Genomic DNA, 21,239 nt, shown 5'->3' with positions numbered 1-21,239 from the left:
AGAATATTGTCAGGTGACATGAAGTCTATACTTACAGCCTCAGGAACTCTGCAGCTACATAGGCCTGCAATCAAAAGTAACCACAGTTGAGCAGAAATGCTCTGTAAAATCACATCCGAGCATTACTTGTGCCAACTTGTGATGTCCATACCCAAAAGTTACAAACAGAAGAATAAAGGCATGAATTTCCCTTTGGAAAATACCAATGGTCTGCTGAGCATTTATGTTTGTCTGTCTGTCTGACACTTACTGTTGCATTTGATACTGGAGATGGTATGTAAATTTATTCTCATTTAAAAGAAGTCTTCCTGAATTGAAACCACTGTCTGAAAAGTATTAAATTCAACACCTCTTCTGCATGGTATTTTCAATAATGTGGTAGGCAAATTTTGGTACTTATATGAATTTTATAAATAGGAAGTCTGTCTCACTTTTTGCAAATGGAGTTCCAGCTTTATTTTCATTTTCTTTGCTTTCTTGCATTTTAATGTGTTCTAGTTAGATTTTTTCCCCAGAAAAAAAAAGAATATATTTATTTTTGTAATATAAAAGCAACATATTAATCTTCAAACCTTGTTCTCAGTCGTGAACCTTTAAATTGGATCTATGTTTAGCTCTGGGTTGTTGCCTGCTGACTTTGACTGACAGCATTTGAAACTCTGCAAAAGCAGTACCTTCTCTGAGTGGAGAACTGCTTTCAGCAGTGCTAATCTGGAGATGGATGGGAAGAGAGTATAGTGATGGAAACTGGAAGAACTGCTTAACATAGCACCTGGCTTAAGTAGTCCCAACAGTTAATAACTCTTCCCCAGGTGAAATGTTCATAGAACACAAATGTTGCATGCCTTTTGTTCACCTGAAAGGTCCCTAAATGGTGGAATAAGGTCCAGAGAATTTAAAAGCTTTGGAAGGACCAAAAAAGACCGGGACTAATAATTTACTGTTTCTCAATAATATTATACAGGTTGTGAAAGAAAAATATACTAGTGTTTTGGAATTAAGGCCTGAAATCTCTTTGTGAGTTCATCCAAGGTAACCTCGAGATGATAAGATGCCATGAACATTTGGCACCATGGGGGTCTAATCATGGAATTTGGTTTTCCACAACTACGTTTAGAAGATGCCTTTGTCCACTCCCTGATACCACATCCTAACCAGAAGTATTCTGGATTTACAGACAGCTGGCAGAGGAAAAATATCAAGAAAATATCAAGAAAATGCAAGAATTCAGGTCCCGTAATTTTCAGCAGCTGAATGTTGATGTCCTACGTGTAAGTAACGGGCTATTGCTTTGGAAGCCTTGTTTATGCACATTCGGTGTACAACACTTCTCTGTTTCCCACGTGATTCTTTAGCACTAGAGGCAGAGTCCTGTTCTGAGACTAATCATTTGGAAGTGCATCAAAGTCTGGACCACAAGGTACAGTACCTTGTGGATCTGTGATGAGGGAAAGTACATTCACTTATTCAGATTTGGTTTGACATACTCTGTATTCATTGCTCAATCTTCTGTTATTAAGTCACCCTTGAATCTAAATCTGCTGTCTGGTATGGACTTACTTAGAGTCTGTATGATATCAGAGGTCAAAATACATTCATTTTCGACACAAGTTTAGAGTTGTAATCCTTTAAACACTGTGATTTGGCAGGGCTGTGGGTTCTTTTCATTTGATTAGTTGAGAATATTAACATTTCAATTGGCTTTTTATTAAGAATGAAGTCTTGGAATGACTCCCAGTGTAAGCTTTAAGCTATCTCTAACAGAAGACAGGCTTTTTCAATTGTACCACTACATTTTATCACAGAGAACAGTGTCAGTTTGGAAATATTCAGTGAAAGCATCACAGAAATAATGAGATTTTATGTAGTTTTTTTTTTCTCCTACCTCTTCTTTCATAATCACTCTAGCTTCTATTTACCATTGTGTTTGGAGAAAATAGCATGTTCAATGTGTCCCTGCTATATGGCTGAGTCAGTATTGATCATAATACAGGTCCCAACAATTGCGTAGATCAGGGTGACCACTATATTGTGATCCTGCTGAAAGCTCTAACTCTTACCTATTTCTCCATGCTGCTTCATTCGACTAAGGAATCTGATGGGCAGACTTCAAAACGTCCAATTCATTCTCAACCAGCCATTACATGCGACTATGCGTTCACAGGGCATGATGAACCAAGTGGAAATGGGTCAAGTCAGCTATGCGTGGCTGAATTTGCGGACCATGGTAAGAGTTCCAAATTCGATGTTGAAATAGAAATTCCTATCATGAGATATGCTGACTTAGACAGAAATAGCTTTAACTTTACACATACGAAATGACCTGTGTTAGAAGAGCATTTCCTGAATCATCTCTTCAGTGCAAAAATGAGGAGAAGAATTCAGAGCATTAGCACCTTCCATACACCTCGATGCCATTTGCTTTATCTGTAATGATGAGAGAAGCAGATGGAAACTCTTTAAACAGTGCTTATTGATACTGCCATCAAATACCTATTGTCTAAAGAGTATGAAGTACTGTATAACATGTACTTTTCTCTAGATAGATGACCAGATAGTCAAGCTTTTCAAAAAGGGTCAGGAAAATCTTTTTAGGAGCACATTTGCTTGTTTCTACAGTGTTCTGGAATAGTGTCATACTCTCAAATACTTAAGAACCATTGTGGAAGCATTATATTGGTGAAACATTTTCAATCAGGTTAGAATCTTGCAAGAACGCGTTAATATACTTGGAAGTATGAAAACTACTTTTGCCACTAGCTCTGCCTTCTAGTGTTGGTTTAAGGACATCTGTGACGGTATATGTGAATAAATACAAGGCATCCACGTTAGTTTGTGGTGGAGGTGAGGCTTTTTAGTAGCAAATGTCTTTTTTCGTTCAATATAGCCTCGTTTATGTCTATGGGGTTGGCTTGATATTCCACAGTATAAGGAGGGATGACCTGTGTAGGAGAGAACCCAGCTGCTAGAAATACATCCTAAGGGGAGGATGGATGTATTTCAATTGCTTGCGAATAGAGGACCAGGAAAGTAAATGTGGGTGGGAGATGTACCAGATACCTAAACAAAGATATCTAAATAGAAACAGAAAAACATGCATGAAAAGAAAGAACTGATGTTTCTGCCTTTAGAGGTCATTAAGCTGTTAAAGTATAATGACAGGAATTAGATGCGTTTATATTTGTGATGCAGAAGCTGGGTCAATCCATTGTATGAAACTGAATGCATGTTTAAGTGCTTTTGCCAAAGCCTCTGACGTTGACGTGGTGGGTTCATGGCAGAAAAGCATTACGGATGGGCAGAAGAAATTACATGGTTTCTCTTTGCTTTGTGAATAACTTGTTATTCCTGAAACCGACGTCAAAGCTGTTACTTACGCTATTCAGTACTCACACTCTTTTCTTTAAACATTTCAGTGCAATCATGCATGTCCGTCAGCTTCATCAGGGACTAGTGATAGGACAAGGAGTGATGGGTTCAAAGTGAAACAAGGGAAGTTCAAGTTAGATATAAGGAAGAAGTTCTTCCCAGAAAAGAACTGTGCCCAGAGAAGCTGTGGCTGCCCCATCCCTGGCAGCGCTCAAGGCCAGGTTGGACACAGGGGCTTGGAGAAACCTGGTCTAGTATGAGGTGCCCCTGCCCATGGCAGGGGGTTGGAACTGGATGATCTTAAGGTCCTTTCCAACCCAAACCATTCTATGATTCTATGATAAGGAACAAGTGACATGAAAAGAGGAGACAGCCTCAAGCTGCACCAGGGCAGGTTTAGATGGAGCTGAGGAACAATTCCTTCCCCAGAGGGTGCTCAGGCATTGGAACAGGCTGCCCAGGGCAGGGCTGCAGTCACCGTCCCTGCAAGTGTTCACACAGCGTGGAGACGAGGCCTCAGTGCCATGGGTTAGTGGTGGCCTTGGCAGTGCTGGGAACGGTTGGACTGGGTGAGCTTGAAGGGCTTTTTCAACCTGGTTGATTCTATGATTCTGTGTTTGTGTGTGGGAAGAGGTCAAGTTAAAGGGGCAAAATAACTCAAGCTGACTACTTGTGGGTTTTAAATTCTTTTTACAGAAGAAGAATGTGAAAATCAAAGGCAGGTAATTTAGAGGGGCATATTATGTGACCTCTCTGATCTGTATTATATTCCTTTTTATTTCTGTATACTGCAAAGATGATAACATGTTAAATCCCTTAGCTTAGTATGTTCCAATACATTATACCTGACAATCCCCAGATTTCATTACAATTCCAAAATAGCTAACTACATTATGATAATTGCATACATTCTTTCTATATTTCCATTGCTAATTGCAAGTTATGGATATATTGCTTTGAATTTCAAGTGGGCTAAGTTCATTTGACTCTCAAATAGGAAAAGTTCACTCATAAAGTCTTGTAGGGATTTTTTTTTCTACTCTGCTGCTTTTTTTTACAAGCTTTGTTGTCAGATTTTCAAGGTATTTTGGTAAATCTTGGAAGGTTAAAAGCCTGCAATATTTCTGAGCATGTGTTTAAGCATCTCTGCACACACACATGTTGTTTAGTGCCTCTAAAACAGTACTTATGCAAACTGACTGGGTAGCAGAGTAACACTCCAAAATACACTCATACAAGCAATCACCACCCAAGGCGTTTAGGAAAACCATGACTTGTTCTATGTTTCAGTCTGGCAAGTCAAAATAGAACAGAGTAATAACAAGTGGTGTTAAGCAACTTGCTGCATTATTCTTGTTCCAGTATCCGTTGTAACCAGGAAGACGTCTTAATTAAGAAGACAGTGTTGGGGTGACTTCTACTGCAGTTTATGCACTGGTCTCTTAAGTGGTTACCCTGCTTCCAGGATCATAAGGCATATTCCCTAACTTACAACTTGCTGAAATGGTATTATGGGATGTTTGCAAAGAGGAACTTGCCTTTTTAGTTCTAGCATTTGCAGTTACCAGTCCTTCACTCATCCTTGGCATGTGGGACGACGAGAGGGTACCTGTGACCTGCTCATCACTCCCTGGGTTTTATTGTTCTGTTTCCTGCTGAGATCCAACCTTGTCCTGCGGTCAGTTAAAGGAATGGTAACTCTGATTTCATCTAGCAAGAGCAAGGTTCAGCCACAAAGGGGAATATAAAACAATGACTTCTCCACTTCTCCTCATCCCCCCCTCTTTTTTTATTTGATTGAAGCTTTATTCTTCTTGTTTAAGGAATTGTTCCCTAGAATTGTTGCCTTTGGGGAGCTTATTTGGCCGCATGGCTTCAGGGAGACTTCTTCTGGGGAGCTGGGCCAAATTATGGTGACATAGGAAGCTGGAGCCAATTCCAGCCGAGGGATAAATCAGCTGTAAATACTGAATTAGGTTGCAGTTTCTACTAGCTTAGCTTGCAGTGCATGTGACTGTCAGGCAACTGGCTGGAGGAAATGAGAAGGTGACCTCAGTGAAGAGGTTTGTTTATGTTCTCCTGCTGTTTTACCTGCGCCACAGAGCAAAGTGTGCCCCTGCAATGTAGTAAATATGTTGGCTTTCACCACTTCATTTCATCCAGGTGTTTAAAGTCTCAGTACCTTTTCCCTGGGTTTGGTTGGTTGCAAGCACTCACTCGTTTCTGTACTTGGTCAACATATAACTTATATTACTGCTTACATCTAAATTAAATGCATTTCACATCTTTGCTACGACCAGACTCACAGCTGCTTACACCAGTTTGGATCTGAACCATTCCTATTTTTTTTCTACTCTTTCAATAACTCCCAGTTGTAAAATTAATCCTCAATCTATGTCTTAAAAATGGCATTTCTTGAAGTGAATCTTGAGGAGAAGAAAATGACCATCTTTTTGCATTAACACATGGACTCTTTACTTCCTAATGCTGTCATCAGACTGAGAGGGGAAGCATCAGGCAATGTCGCCCAGATCCAGCAGAAAAACTGAGGTTTTCATTGAAAGGATGCTCTGAATGATCAAAACATAGAATAAGAACTCAAGAACTACCTCCAGAACTAATGGCAAAAGGTAGCTTCATGGTAAGTTTTCCTTTAATTTACAGCTCTTGCTCTGTTCCTGCTGGAAACTGGGCAAATAATAGGGCAACCTTTACAATAACAGGGCCTCATTGTGCATAAAGGAAATGGCTCCCGTGGCTCACTAAATGCTCCCTGTTATTGACTACATCACTGTCTTGTTCTTTCTCTTCATTCGTCCATTGGTAGTAAAAGAATTTCTGAATATTTGGAAAACGTTTTGATTTGCTGGACATTAAACTGTGCTTGAAAGGCAGCACAGCATCATTTTCATTGTCACTGCCTGCCAGAGCTCCCCTATCTGTATACATGACAACCAGAAAATCAGGAGGAACCCTTTCCCCAGGAGACAGAGAAAACAAACCACTCAGAAAATCAGGGGAAATATGTTCTTTCTTGCTGTTCATTTTTGTTAACAACGCCTTTTAGCAGCTCCTTTCTCCCTCTCGTGCTTTATCTCTGTACATACTGATAAAATACCAGGAGGTGGAAGGTTTGGGGAAAAGAATTGTGTCCTTAAAATAAAACATTTTTCTTGGAAATTTGATTTTTCCTTTGGAAAAAAACAACATTTAGAATCTAGCTACTTCCTTTCTAACATCAAGTAGTAGAAGATCCTCATAAGGTTGTCCTCACATCCTCTTTATCTCTATTTTTCTAGCCATTTCACAATAGGTAAATCATCACTCCGTGAAGCCCACTAGTGAAATGAAGCCTTTTTTCTTTTTTGAATGCTAAAAGGAGAATTATAAAGTATTAATGTTAAACTTTGGTTATATTGCTAGTTCTCATTTAGAACAGCCCCTTTCACTTTATGTCAATGCTGTACATGGCCATGTCAGAAGGTACTTCTCCTTTTGTGCTTAGCTGAAAGGATTGTCCAGGACCTTCATGTGCACAAAAGTGCTGTTACATGCATTAGTTAATTCATTAAGCACATTTTCTGGGAGTCTTTTTCAGCTTAGCTTCGAAGAGCCAGACAAAAGCTTTCACTGCCTTGTTGTTGAAGGTTTCAGAGCTTAAAAATGCATTTCTCTCCTATAGCTGACCAAGGGATGGTCATTCTCTTTGACGGTTTTTGTCCTGCACTGGGAAAAAAACCCTAAACCAATCTGAGTAACCTTAAATTATAATAATGGAGTTATCTGATTTTTCCTAATCATATGAGTATTGGCCTGAACTGCAGAGGGGCGCAGAGCCCTTGGTCTCCTTTGCCGTGCAATTTCTCATTCAGGATGAAGTAGCTCAGGGAAACATGCCTATATTTCCAGCCTCTCTCCTAGTGACAGTGCTTCAGTTCTTTCCAGTTTCTCCCTTGAAGGCAGAAATCCCTTTCTTTTTCCTCCCTCTGTGATAATGGATGCGCTGTTCTGAAAAGTGCTGGTCAGCCCTGTTCACCTCCTCCTTTTGCCTGTGGCTTGTGAGAATGCATACACATTGCAGGGACATACAGAAACAGGCACGTTTCTGCTAACCTTTTGAGTGTGTATGTTGGGTATGTGCACGCACAAATAGATCTGGGCTAATTCTAAGCAGTTTGTTTGCGAAGCATCATGCAACCACAGAAACACAGATAAGATAATTGAGGTCAGAAGGGAGTGCTGGCAGTCTAGTCCAGCCCCCTGCAGTTGCAGATGCGGAAAAGGAATGCTTTGCTCTGCTCCTGCCTCATTCCCCAGCACGGCTCATGTACAAAGCCATGCGGAGGGGCAATGCAAGTTTGTGTCCTGGCCCCCTCTCTTGACTTTTCAAGCTCTCTGTATCAGTGTGTGGTAGCAGAGCTGTGGTAGTGATGCTTTTTAGTGTCTTGGTTCATGTCACCGTAACATTAAGAGTGCATTATGTCTTATGACAGTATATGTTTGTCAGAGCAGTTGAACGATCTGCGCCTCATATTGCTGTCTGTAGCAGTGTGCAGACTAAGGAGTGTAGCTGCCTGGAATTGTAGGATTCTTTTCCTTTAGATGGGAAAGTGCCAGCTGAGAAAATCTGCCTTTTCCAGAGATGCGATGAAGCCTTGGGATTAAAAAAGCACAATAGTCCTTAAAAGCCGAGTTTTACTTTGTTTCTGTGAATACAAATGGTGAAAATGAACATATGCCATACCATACCATTCTGTTTTCCTTTTTCTTCTTTTCCCTTTCTTAAGTAAAAGAGGCCCTACTTACTGTCTTCTGCATGCACTGGAATGTGAGAATGCTGCATCAATGTACCAGTTGTAAATATGGCTTCAAGGCAAGGGAAAATTAAAGATATTTATCAAAGCATTTTCATGTCATTGCCAGGTTGCCATGCTACCTGAAACAAGCTTTTGGTGGATTAAGCAAAATATTGCAAGTATCACATTCCTTTGTTTTCTGCATAGCTTGTCTTCTTGGGAAATAACTGTGCCTTTACGATGTTTTTAAATAATGTGTTGTTTTTATCTTTCCTTCCGCTGTTAGCATCATGTTAATATAGAAAGGAATCTAAAGGGAATGTTATTGTTTAAAGCTGCTTTTCTCTCGAATATCTAACGCCAAGTGTCTTGGTGCTATACCACCAAGCAAGGCAGAAGCAATAGCTGGGCTTGCTCTGAATGAAGCGCTATGGAAGGAAATAAAAGGCACTGTGGCTGGCCTTAGAGCAAGATGCACAGCTTGATAAAACAGTGTATTTTCAGACATCAGCTGACAGATCTAAGGGTACGAGGGGCAGAAGCAGCTGTAGAGACTTTCCTTTGTACGCCATATGGAGCATGTAAGCACGCTGTAGCAGAGGGAGAGCAGGCACTCAAGGGACGAGTGTATTAAAGCCATGTTGTGGCCATCAGGCTGCGTGCTTGACCCCCTGGCATTGTAGTAGAAAACTTTACATTGGATATTACCATTTAGCAAGGGTCTGCAAGGAAAGCAGAATTCCTGCTTATACCATGTGTATGCCACATGCGGATTCGCTGTGCTTGGGCAGGTCAGGAGTGCTGTGTGAGCAAGGGGGTCCAATGGGCTACAGACAGTGTCAGGACCTTCTTAAACATGATGCTGTTCTTCTCCCAGACCAGCTTTTGAAACAAAGAGGTACCCTGGTTTCGGCAGCAGTGTTTTCTTTCCATTTTCGATATGGTAGACTTGATGTTCACTTCACTAGCAGCAGTTTTCCTTACCCAAGTACCTAACAGGCATAAATAGGTTTAATTTCTGTTTTATGTCAGCACAAAGGGCATGCTAGGCTTTGCGAAGGCATGGCAACAAAAGTCAAACAGACCTAGTCCAAACAGCATCATTTTGATTAAATCTGCTACTCTGAAAGTACAAACCAAGGAGTTTTCTTCCATGCTGCGTTACTAAGGTGTGCAGTGGTAATGTTCAGGGAAGGTGGGAGTAACCAGCCTTTTGCTACATGGTTAGTGGAAATTGGAGGTGTGTATGGAATATCCAGTGGGAAAACTCAGGCAGCAGATACGCTGGAGGATGGACTGCAGATATGGAAATGGAAGCATATGGGCTCCAACCTTCCCTGGCAGTACCTGCCCTGAGCTGGAAATACCAACTCAATTTATCTGTGCTTAGACTTCACTAGGCCAGCACGGGTACAGCTTGCCATGTGGATTCACGATATCTGCTGTGCTAAAGCCATCTTATGTGTTCTTGAAATTCATCTGCTCATCGGTCTCAACTACATAAGCTGTTCTGTATGCAGATTAATTCTGCAGAGAACCAGAGATGTGCCTTTGCATCTGTAGCATGCAGAGGACTAGGAGCTGAATCTGCTTAGTAGCACTCAAGGAACTATTTTATGGAGCCAGATAGTCTAAATGAAAACATGGATGTTTTGAAAGTGCCTTCTTTAAAGATGCTTGTCATGAAACCAGGAAGTTGTAAGGACCTGTATATGGGGCTAAATCCCAAGTTCCCATCCACTGGACGTGCTGTATTCTTTCAGAAATAGCACTTGGAATGGTTTCTAAATCACAGCTGGTAAACTTGTGTACCCTGGAACATCTCTAGTGTCTGAACTAGCATTGAAAAGTGTATTACTGAGCTTGGATTAACTGGCCATATATGAACAGCTGTCAAAACAGTTTCTCAAATGGTGAACAATTCTGACAAGGATACAAAAGCTGGCTTGGAAGTGGATATAGCCAGTGCCAGCCTTTCCACACAGTTTGGAGGCATCAGCAGTTTTGGGTGCTCATGGGCTGCCAGAGCAGACATTTTTAAGTTACAGTTATGAGTAAAAGACTGATTCTGATGCCTTGTTTGGCTGGGAAGGGGAGGATTTTTAGGCCTTTTAGTACTTTTAACTACAACAGTAAACAGATGCAGAATGTGGGAGAAGACAACTCAGAGAACAGTAGTGTAGTCCAAGGTTTGTGTTATCATAAATAGGCTGTTTCATATGTATTTGAATGAATAAATACACATAGAATGCAGATGAACCTACTAAAATTATACTAATCACAGAAATGACAGTGTCTCTGCAAGAAAGAAAAATGAGTTCATTCTGCCTGGAAAAGGAGATGGATCTTCATTTTACAGTGTTGGGGTTTCCTTTGTTTGGGGTTTTTGTTTGGTTGGGGTTTGGGTTTGGTGGTTTGGGGTTATTTACAAGCTAAGGTGAAAAATAGAAACAGGAAGAATTAGAAATGGTGGCACTGGAATGAGGGCTGTTTTGAAGCTTCTGTAAGTATCTTCCAGTATCTGAAGGGAGCTACAAGGATGCTGGAGAGGGACTCTTCATCAGGGACTGTAGCGATAGGACAAGGGGTGATGGGTTCAAACTGAAACAGGGGAAGTTCAGGTTAGATCTAAGGCAGAAGTTCTTCCCTGTGAGGGTGCTGAGGCGCTGGCACAGGGTGCCCAGAGAAGCTGTGGCTGCCCCATCCCTGGCAGTGTTCAAGGCCAGGTTGGACACAGGGGCTTGAAGCAACCTGGTCTGGTGTGAGGTGTCTCTGCCCATGGCAGGAGGTTGGGACTGGATGAGCTTTAAGGTCCTTTCCAACCCAAACCAGTCTGGGAATCTGTGATCTTAAAACTGAGAAACCTGAGTGAAAATGTGTGAGAAATTTGGAGGTGAATCAAGTTTATAAGAAAGAAAGTGGTTTTTACAATAGATATCAGCGATTGTACCTCAGTGGGAGAGCTCAGCCACCTTGTGCTGCAGACAAACACATTTTCACTGAGGTCTCTTTCCTACACCTTAAATATTAGAAATATTCTTCCTGCCCAAACTCCAAGGGCTTTTGTTGTTTTTTGATTGTATTCTCCTTTAAACCCTTCTTTTGGTTTTGTTGGTTTTTTTTTTAATTCACGTGAGTCAAGTAAAAAATTTTAAGCATTTTTTTATGTCTTACTGTTTGAATTGGATTTATTTCCATGCAGCTTAAGTTGGTTTATATTTCTTTAAAGAGGTACGTTTAATTGGGGCGAATGACACAAATCAGCTGTAGCTAAAGCTAGGACTATGATGACTTATGAGAACTGAATATTAAGCATTTTGTGTCTTCATAGAATCATAGAATAGTTAGGGTTGGAAAGGACCTTAAGATCATCCAGTTCCAACCCCCCTGCCATGGGCAGGGACACCTCGCACTAAACCATATCACCCAAGGCTCTGTCCAACCCGGCCTTGAACACTGCCAGGGATGGAGCATTCACAACCTTCCTGGGCAACCCATTCCAGTGCCTCACCACCCTTACAGTAAAGAGCTTCTTCCTTATATCCAACCTAAACTTCCCCTGTTTCAGTTTTAACCCATTACCCCTTGTCCTATCACTACAGTCCCTAATGAAGAGTCCCTCCCCAACATCATCTCATCTTCAACTATCATTTCTTATAATCATACCAGGCAAAGACAGAGAGCAAACGTTTTCCTTTTGAAAAATGATAGCATAAAAACGTTGTTCCTGGGCTTGGATGTAGCTTATCTTGATCAGTCAGTAAGGGACTGCCTAAAATCAAAGCATGGTGCTTAGCTCTCCTGGAGTATCTCTCTCTGAATGCTTAGGGCTATTGATGGGATGTCTGGCCAGCCAGGCTCCCTTGTCTTCTGATCCTGCCTCTTGCTGCTGAGCCGTGTCTCCTGTGGGTAACTCTTTGCTTTGCAGCTTTCTGTCTGGAAAAGTGGGAAGTGTGCTCTTTTATTCATATAGCCACCACAGTCCAGCCTCTGCTTGGAACTAAACACATGCTTCAGGGCTTCTGCTGAGAAAGGTGTGCTCCTGGAAGCAGATGCAGTCAGGCCTCGAGCTGTTTCACTTACAGAGTCTGGGATGCTAAAGGATTTTGTCCAGAGCAGAGTGGCTGGAGTGTGCTTTCATGCTGTGATGGATATGTTGAGTTTTAATAACAATTATTGTACTTTATTGGCTCATTGGCGACGTAAATACTGCACTCACTGCTGTTGCTAAAACTTGTGATGGTGATAAATTCAGAGAGCACGACACCCAAGTATGCGTAGCTGGACTTGACCAGTTTCTTCTATTTCACTTTTCTTTTGCTTCAGGAAGAAAATACTGATTTTATTTCCTCTGTCTCTTAAACATGTGCCTGGTTTATAGCATTTTCCATTTAGCTTAGCAGTTGTATCCACCACAGGTTATATGTGTTAGAGAAAACCAAACTGGGGCATGATTCCAGCTCACAAAAGCTGCATTCAATTCCCGCTTTGACTAGATGGTTCCATGAGGTCCCTTCCAGCCTGAATTATTCTCTGGTTCAGTGATTTCAGTCCAAAATCAATATAGATGCTTTAAGGTCATTAATTTACATATGACGAGGATCTGATCTTTTGCCAGAGACAGCTTTAACAGTGCTTAGCATGTCATCAAAGGTGAACATTTTAATCGGAGAACTTATCCCTTGATTTCAATCACATGTGTTGCTAGTGACATAACATGGGTGCTATAAAATCTATTTTACCTTTTTAAGATCGTACATTTTTTCTGTCTAAGTGCTATAAAGTCATAATTGTCTTTAGAGATCCCGGAAGACCCAGCAGTAGCAGAAGAATATTACAATGAAGAGTTTGAATCCTGTTCAGAAAGCAGCGAAGAGGAGGAGGATGCGGAAGCGTTACAGACTGTCTCTAAGCCAAATCACCAGGTATATGTGACCTTTGGGAAAACAGTGTAACTGGATGCTCATTTTCCATGGGAAAATTAAGCTCCTTCCAAGATTTTGTCCTCCTGACATTACTGAAATTGGCTTGTGTGAGGTATGCGTGTTTATATCAATACCATGAATTAGTTATACGTGTATGCATATGCCATTCGTTCGAGACGTTAATGAGAAGGATTCTTGCATTCCTTCAGGACTAAGGATAACACTCCCATGAATGCCTTAGGGTGGATTGTTAGTAAACTTCCTTGTGACTGTAAAGCACTCAGAGTGGGGCTCTCTCATGTGTTACCTATGGGTAAATCAAGTTAAAGCTTGAAGTATACTTCAAGCTTAAGCTCTAAATTCCATCTCTAATTCCTGGGCAACCTCTAGTTGCCACTTCTTCCTGCTGATATTAGGCTTATTTTTGCGAGCAGTGTGAGCTGCAAGACTTGACCAGCGGACCTGCAAACTTTCCCAAGGATCTCAGAAAGTGCCAGTGAAGAGAAAACTTATTGAAAGGCTTAACGTAGCTTTATCAGGTGAGGCTGCCACATGAAAGTCTTGGGGATTGCAGTCTGAAGGCGGTTCAAGATTATTGGAAAAGGCACCTAATTTAGATCTGATCAGGATGAGCTGAGCTGCATCTTGTCTCCAATGATCAAGTCTCAGTGAAAGCAATGAACTTCAATGCCCAAGTAATTTCTGTAAATTGATCTTTCTAAGGCGTTCAGGAATAGTATAATATCCCTTGCACTGATTTTTGAAAACTTTGGACTAATAGCTTCTTTAAATGTAGTTCCTAAGATAAAAATAGAATATTTGTGTGAGGAATCAGAACCTCTAACACAGAAGCAAGGAGTCCTGAAATTGTCTCACCAGTTAAACCTGAATCATAGAACCACAGAATGGTTTGGGTTGGAAAGGACCTTAAGATCACCCAGTTCCAACCCCCTGCCATAGGCAGGGAAACCTCACACCAGACCAGGTTGCTCCAAGCCCTTTCCAACCAGGCCTTGAACACTGCCAGGGATGGGGCAGCCACAGCTTCTCTGGGCACCCTGTGCCAGCACCTCAGCACCCTCACAGGGAAGAGCTTCTGCCTTAGATCTAACCTGAACTTCCCCTGTTTCAGTTTGAACCCATTACCCCTTGTCCTGTCGCTACAGTCCCTGATGAAGAGTCCCTCTCCAGCATCCTTGCAGCCCCCTTCAGACACTGGAAGCTGCTCTGAGGTCTCCACACAGCTTCTCTTCTCCAGGCTGAACAGCCCCAGTGTTCTCAGCCTGTCTCCATACAGGAGGTGCTCCAGGCCCTGATCATCCTCGTGGCCTCCTCTGGACTTGCTCCAACAGCTCCATGTCCTTCTGATGCTGAGGACACCAGAACTGCACACAGTGCTGCAAGTGAGGTCTCACGAGAGCAGAGCAGAGGGGCAGGATCACCTCCCTTGAGCTGCTGCTCACACTGCTTTTGATGCAGCCCCGCACACAGGGGGTTTCTGGGCTCAAGCACACACTGAAGCCACCCATGTTTGGTTTCTCTTTGACCAAAAGTTTACTCAGTTTACCCTCTGGGGAAGGAATTGTTCCTCATCTCCAGTCTAAACCTCCCCTGGCGCAGCTTGAGGCCCTTACCTCTTGTCCCGCCACTTGTTACTTGGGAGAAGAGACCAGACTGGATGTAAGATCGTTCCCAAGCCTGCTGTTTTAGGAGAAGAAAACAGGAAAAAGTCCTGAGCAATGCAGACTCTTTGTAGTTGAGTGTTGACATTCATTGGTGTAAGCAATAACCTTTATGTTTGTGGGATACTTCTATAGTGTTTAAGTTTGTGCTTGAACTAATCCTAGTCCTTATTTAATTTTTCCACAGGACAGTGATATTGAGGCAATGGTCAAGTATCTGGAGAGTGTCCTGAACGGTAGCTCATTGGGTAAGATGATATCTCCTTTTTAAATGTAAGTCATTAGCAGTCTGTATTCATTATATTTCAATTATTTCCACTTTGCAACAAAATAACTCAAAAAATGTTGAGTGACTTTGAAAATCACTTCTTCCTTAAACTACTGCAGAGAAGTATAAATATGCCAAAAGAAAAGGCCTACACAGTTAAGTGCTTATGATGAATATAATAGAGCCATAAAGCATGACGGCCAGAGGGGCAGAATGCTTTTGATAATTTGGCTTCTGCCATATTCTGTCCAGAGGAAAATATTGAAGGATACAAAAGTTATTTTATAGTTTCTGGTACTGGTAATAATAATAGAAAATCAGTTAAAATATTAAAACAAAAATTAAAATGATGATCCAAGTTTGGATAATATTTATTTCAGTTTATGGGATCTCATTCCAGGCACAGAAAAATCACTGGGAATTCAAGGTTGCAAATGAATCCTAAAATCTCCTACAAATTCTGTCTATAAATGTAGAGTTTGAAAGCCTGGTTTCTCACTAAAAGAACAAAAGAACAGCTAAAAGGAAACTTCTATGAAAGCAGGCTGTATACTGAGTGTGGCGTAGCCACTGTCCTTAAAGACCATGGGGTTGAGCTGTGCCAGCAGTAGCCTGTATGTAGGTTGCTCTAAAGCCCAGCAGAGTTCCCAAAGGAACCCAAAGGCTCCCAGGGGAGCTGCAGTCTTGTTTAGCTGCTCCATTTACACTTGTTCAGCTGGGATAAATGTGACTCAGTATTATCTGATATTAGAATATGGGCTCTAAACTAGAATATAGGGAAGCCTGTGAAGTCCTCCTTGTAGAGGTTCCTCCAGTCCCAAGCTCTGATACACCCTGCTCATAAGAAGTATGGGCTGATGGGAAGAGAAAGCCAGAGAAGAAAAGGGATGAAAGGGAGTAATCAAAGCTGTGGCCATCATAGTCTTGGAGCCACTGGTCACTTTTTGAAGAAGCAGAGTTCCTTGCTCTGTGTTGATGGATGGGCAGGCAAACTGCTTGAATCTGAGGGCAAAATATGTTATTAATCAAGGATCTGCTTCTAAGAAAATACCTCCAGTACAGAAGTTGGTGTGGGGTATGAATCACCCCAGGAAGAAATCTTGATGTTTGTTGTAGCAACAAGGGGTAAAGCTCTTAGAAGTTTTTACTTAAGAACTCATTTGTTTTAATGACTAACCCCACTTCTGCATCATCATCCCATCGGTATTCCTTGCAGCTGCCTCATAATACCCAGAAAATCCTATTTAAATGGAGAGGAAAATAGATACCAGTTTTCTTTTAGAGAAGAAGGTTTTTTTTGGCCAACTGCAGTTGTAAAGAGTAGACAAAGTACAAATTACTTAGCCTAGAATCCCAGAAAAAACAAGAAGGATGTCTTTAATAATGAAACGTCAGAGGAGAAGGAGATATTGTAGCAAGAAATAGATTGAACCCACTAAGCAGAATGAGTATCCTGAGCTCTCACTACAGTGGTATATCCTGTAATAATAGTAATACCAGAATTAGGTGAAGCCTGTGGTTAAATGTATTCTCTCTTAAGAGAATACAAATATTGTATTTTCCTTAGACCACTGGTGCTCAGGGCATCCATTTTTTTATCGCTTCTAAAGCCCCAAAGCTCCACAGCTGGACCTTAGTTCCATACCAACTCAAAGAGCAGCATGCCACCCAGTAAGTCATGAGCATTGTTTTGCACAGCACTTGGGGTTTCCTCGGGGCCACCCTTTAATTTCCCAACAAAACTTCTTTATCAGCCAGCTCATGCTCGTTTTTCTCCTGTGCCAGTCCTTTTCTTTGGCTTACTCAGTTCTTCCCTTCCCTTTTGCATACTCCGTGAATTTCTTTATAATTAGAAAAAGAGATTCTACTTTAGTAACAATACAAAGTATTACAAAGTATACAAAGTAATAATACAAAGTAATAATCTAGCTAAAGGAGAAACTTGCCTCTTAGGAAGAAGGTTATTGCTCGTCTAAGTGAAAGAACAATGGAGGAAAACTTGTATTGTCTAAGCAAGTTTCATTTTGTTGATTGTTTACCTGTCCCAGCACTTCTTCAAGTGCCTCCTGTGCTTTCTGTTGCAATGTAATTCTATCTATGCTACAGAGAAGGAAAATTGTTGTTCCAGTTCTGGCACCTTTAAGCTATAAATCTGCTTGTCCCTCAGAAAGAAGGCTCCCTTAATACGCATTTAATAATGTAATCCATCTTTAATTGATGTGGCACTACCTTGTGAGAAACCACAATAGTCGTCCTCCTTCTGACTGCCCTTGACTCTGCAATAGAGCTCAGGGGATGAAGGTGAATAAGGTTATTTGTCTGTGCATTGATTTGTAGGCTCGGGGACTGTCACCGGAGTGTCTCCAGTGGTGCCCCAGGGATCCAGAGCTCTCAACAGCACTATGGCTGAGACCAAACTGAAACGCATGAAAGAGTAAGTAACATATTTATGTGTTCCCAATATTCAGACACAGAGGATTCATTTGAAAAAAATACAGAACATAGCAAAGAAAACCATGTGTTGTTTCCCCATCCATCAACAAAAAGAAGCGGAGGGTACGGTATTCTTTATAGACTGGATGCCTACTTGCCTCCAGGGAGGATGAAGGTTGACTGTTCCTTCTGATTCTTCTGTAATAATCTGCACAATCACTGTCATCCTTCCGGGATCCAGTTTGCCTTCGCTGCTGTCAGTGTCATTTGGAGCATTGCTTTCTTTATTAGCTCAACACATGGCCACAAATCACTTGCAGATAGCCATGTTCCCACCATGTTTGCTCTTTCACCCACACTTCATTCTTGCCTGGAACAAAAGACTTTTGTTTCCCGTGATGATATGATGATTTAAAGCAAACATGATTGTTGCTGTTGATTGGGATTTTCAGATAACACAGAGTAATTACATGTGCAGCTCCCTTTGAAACTCATTGTTTAATTGCTTTCAGCATCACTGAAAACTCAGCTTTGTTAATAAATATTTCAATGCCTTGATAAAACAAAGATCTGTGCTTCCTTTCCAGAATGTACTGGTTACTGTACTGTGAGCTTTTATCTTGATTCAGTAATTTATGGCCTTCCAAGATTTATAGCTCCCTAATTTAGGTACTGATCTGGCAATCGTAATGCTCTCCATTATTTATGAACTCAATTTTTCTTTGCAGGGTTGCAACATTCAACTGAACTCAGATTGTACAGTCTTTAAAAAGGGCAGTTTCCTCTTCTGTGGGCAGACAGTGCCAAGAACATGGTGGATGTCATCAGAATACAAATAAGTTCAAACAATTAATACCAGTAGTTCTTGAAGTGAGTCCTCTAAAGAAAATGAATGCAACCGCAACAGTGTTGATGCTGATCACAAATGGCAGTGCCAAATGCACCACGTATTCAAGGGAAATGCCCATCAGATTTATGCCAGATAGAAGTTGTTCAGCTTTATGCCATTTCAGGCATAGGGTTACACTTTGTAGCTTAGCCTTTATTGTGCAACAGTCAGCAGGTGTCTCAGCCTGCCACTCTGATTGCTTTCCATTCCCTTTTCTTGCAAAGTACTTATAAAATCAATAAGTGCATCATGTTGTGCCAACTAGTTGCAAGGTGGGATTGTTTAGTCAAAACGCCCCCTAATCTTACAGCCTTCACCTTGTGTTCTCATGGTTACAGGATAAACCCTACCTGTTAGAACTTCATGGTCACTGCCTTTAGGGATGAGGTGTGATGCTGGAAACAAAAGAAGAGCAGGGGAGGCAATGAGGAAGTGCAGTGAAGTCTGTTTAGGTGGCAAGTAACTGTAGAAAGAGAAGTATGAAGGCTTGGGATTTGCATCATTTTCAGATGCTAGCAGCAATAGATTCTGATAAGGGAGACTCTTCCATGTCATGAATTACTCAGAAAGTAAGCGTTGTGCCTAACCGTTACAAATAAAGTTATTGAAAGAAGCTCTTATTAGCTCTGATAAAATGGTACATTCATGTGAAATAACACGGGGTTGAACAGCAAAAGGGGCCTTTTAGTCATTTCTAATTGACGTGTGAGCGGTGCGGGCTTGCAAACCACTGCAGCAGAACAGTCACTTGACAAGATGTGATGTGGTCGTTGCTTGAGTTATCACAGTTCTGCACTGAAGGCGTTCTTTGACAGTAGAAACACTTGCTCTTTATCAGAGTGCCAATATAGGTGGCTTTTACTGTATTATTATGTAGGACTTTATACTGATACTCATGTGAGAGGAAAGCTGTGCCGAAAGTCCTTGCAAGAATGTAGAAGGAAGCCACTGATGTTCTTGAATACGGTAGGTAGGAGTCCTTGATCTCCTATTTTAAGTAAAAAAATAGCTCAGAGCTGAATTTAGAGGCAGACTGATAGTGTTTAAGATTCAGTCACTAGCTTTTTTCACTGCAATCCCTGAATATTTTCCTTGACATCCTCTTTCCAATTACCGTTGCGCTCTGTTCCAGCATTTGGAATTGCTGTTCTGTCAGTAAGATTCATGATAAAATCACCTACTCCTGTGGCAACAATTTCTAGTTCATTATATTTAGTAAAGTATTCATTATAAAGTTTACAGCAGCAGAGACTTAGCTTTACCTTTCAAGTGGAGTGCATTCTCCCTGCAAAGATTTCTACTTCAGTGCTAAGGATTTCGATATGCAGTGTTGATAAGAAATCCCCATTTCTTGAACTAGCTCCCACAAAGATTATCTTGAGCTTTTTCTCATTATTCTCCTTCCCAGCCTTGCATGTTAACAGTGATAAGTCAAGCAAATATAGGAATCGGAGTTGTGTGACTCATATTCCTCGTACTGGGCTTTTAGACTGAGGAATCACGTTAGATGCAGGAAACAGGAGGAGCCATTGCTCGCTATTTTCTGTCTTGCCCACCATCTCATTCTCGTGGTGGTTCCCATCCTTGATGGTACTGGGTAACTTGGTGCATGCCTCAGTCTCAGAAGCTTTACTCTCACATGGTATCCAGAGCCAGATCTTCACCAGGGTATCCATGAGGAAAAACTAATGACAGTTCCACAGATGCTCCCCTAAAGAGACTTTCCAGCTATTTCCACAGTCTCTTTCTGAGACCACGCATCTCGGAAGAGAACCACTCCGTTCTTCAGAAACAACTCCTCCAGCCAAAGCATTTTTTGACCTGTTATTGTTAGAGCACTTATTCCTTTTTCTTTCACTGTGGTCCATACAGCTTGTCCAAGTCTTCTTATAAGATGTCCAAAGCTTTGGCAGTAGTCATTGCCTGAAAGATTGTCTTTGTCGCTAAGGAAAGCCCTTCTAAGAGTCATTGTAGCAAAAGCGTTTTGATCCATACTTGACATCTCAAGTCTGTGCAGGCTTGCATGATCTAAAATGGAAAAGCAAAGGTGAGAAATAACACAAGTGTGTACAGAAACCTGTGGACAAGAACAAGCCTTACTAGGGGTTTTAATGCAGTTGGCTGTATCCACAATTGCGCCTTCTTAGACTGTGAAGTATTTGTGTCCAGGAAGTGAAGGCTTCCCCTTGAAGCTTCTTCATCACTGTAAGTCAAAATTCATTTCCTGGGCTTTGTAAAATCAGGATTTGTGTTTTGCAGGCTAATTTTTGAGTATTGGAATAGGTCTGGAATAGAATGTCTTGTTTGTTCTTTTCTGAAAATACAATGTAGAAAATCAAGATAGAAAGCCACATAAGTACAGAGCATTCTGTGCTCCTTTATGGAGAGATCCATGAATAAATACAATGAGTCCTAGTCCTTTTAATAGCAGTGAACTTTAATACACAGTTTAGAATTCAATAAAATGCATGCCAGTAAAAGGAAAAGGCTTTTATGCCCCAAATTTTTAAGTACATTAAAATCCTTTAGCACAGCAGTAAGCACCTTTTAGTCAGTTCCTGAAGTCTTAGACACAGCAGCATACCACGATCAGGCAGAAGATTTCCTCATCGCCTGCTGAGTGTAAGTAAAGCCATCTTTCAGAAGGCATGGAGAAAAGGCATTTGGTGATATTTTTATTCTGTTCCTGTGAATGCTCATAACACTATTGGTTCAGACTCATGAGCATTATGCAGATGTTCTGCTTGTTCTTGTGACGCTGGCATCAAATGCAGCCTTCATCTTTAAAGTTCAGAAAGAAAGGTCATACTGAAGTCAGCGATTAGGCTCTGGTATTCTTTTAGATAAGTAGCCCTAAAAAGACTGAATTTTCAAAGA

At 41.2% G+C, this 21,239-nt stretch overlaps 1 protein-coding gene across 3 annotated transcripts in view; it reads left to right on the top strand.

Annotated features, from left to right (window-relative positions):
* NEK11 (NIMA related kinase 11) overlaps nt 1-21,239 on the top strand; it is a 69,252-nt gene that overhangs the window by 39,103 nt on the left and 8,910 nt on the right. For all 3 annotated transcript variants that reach the window (XM_062621860.1, XM_062621862.1, XM_062621861.1), the window contains 5 exons: nt 1,178-1,271; nt 2,092-2,227; nt 12,966-13,090; nt 14,960-15,020; nt 17,378-17,474. In XM_062621860.1, the coding sequence (XP_062477844.1) occupies nt 1,178-1,271; nt 2,092-2,227; nt 12,966-13,090; nt 14,960-15,020; nt 17,378-17,474 (513 nt within the window). The remainder of the gene's footprint in view (nt 1-1,177; nt 1,272-2,091; nt 2,228-12,965; nt 13,091-14,959; nt 15,021-17,377; nt 17,475-21,239) is intronic.

The sequence above is a fragment of the Pezoporus occidentalis genome, unplaced genomic scaffold, assembly GCF_034315485.1.
Source record: "Pezoporus occidentalis ecotype Australia unplaced genomic scaffold, CSIRO_AGI_Poc_V1 ctg235, whole genome shotgun sequence".
Classification (NCBI taxonomy): Eukaryota; Metazoa; Chordata; class Aves; order Psittaciformes; family Psittacidae; genus Pezoporus; species Pezoporus occidentalis.
The sequence above is the reverse complement of the archived record's forward strand: the minus strand, read 5'-3'. Positions and strand labels throughout refer to the sequence as shown.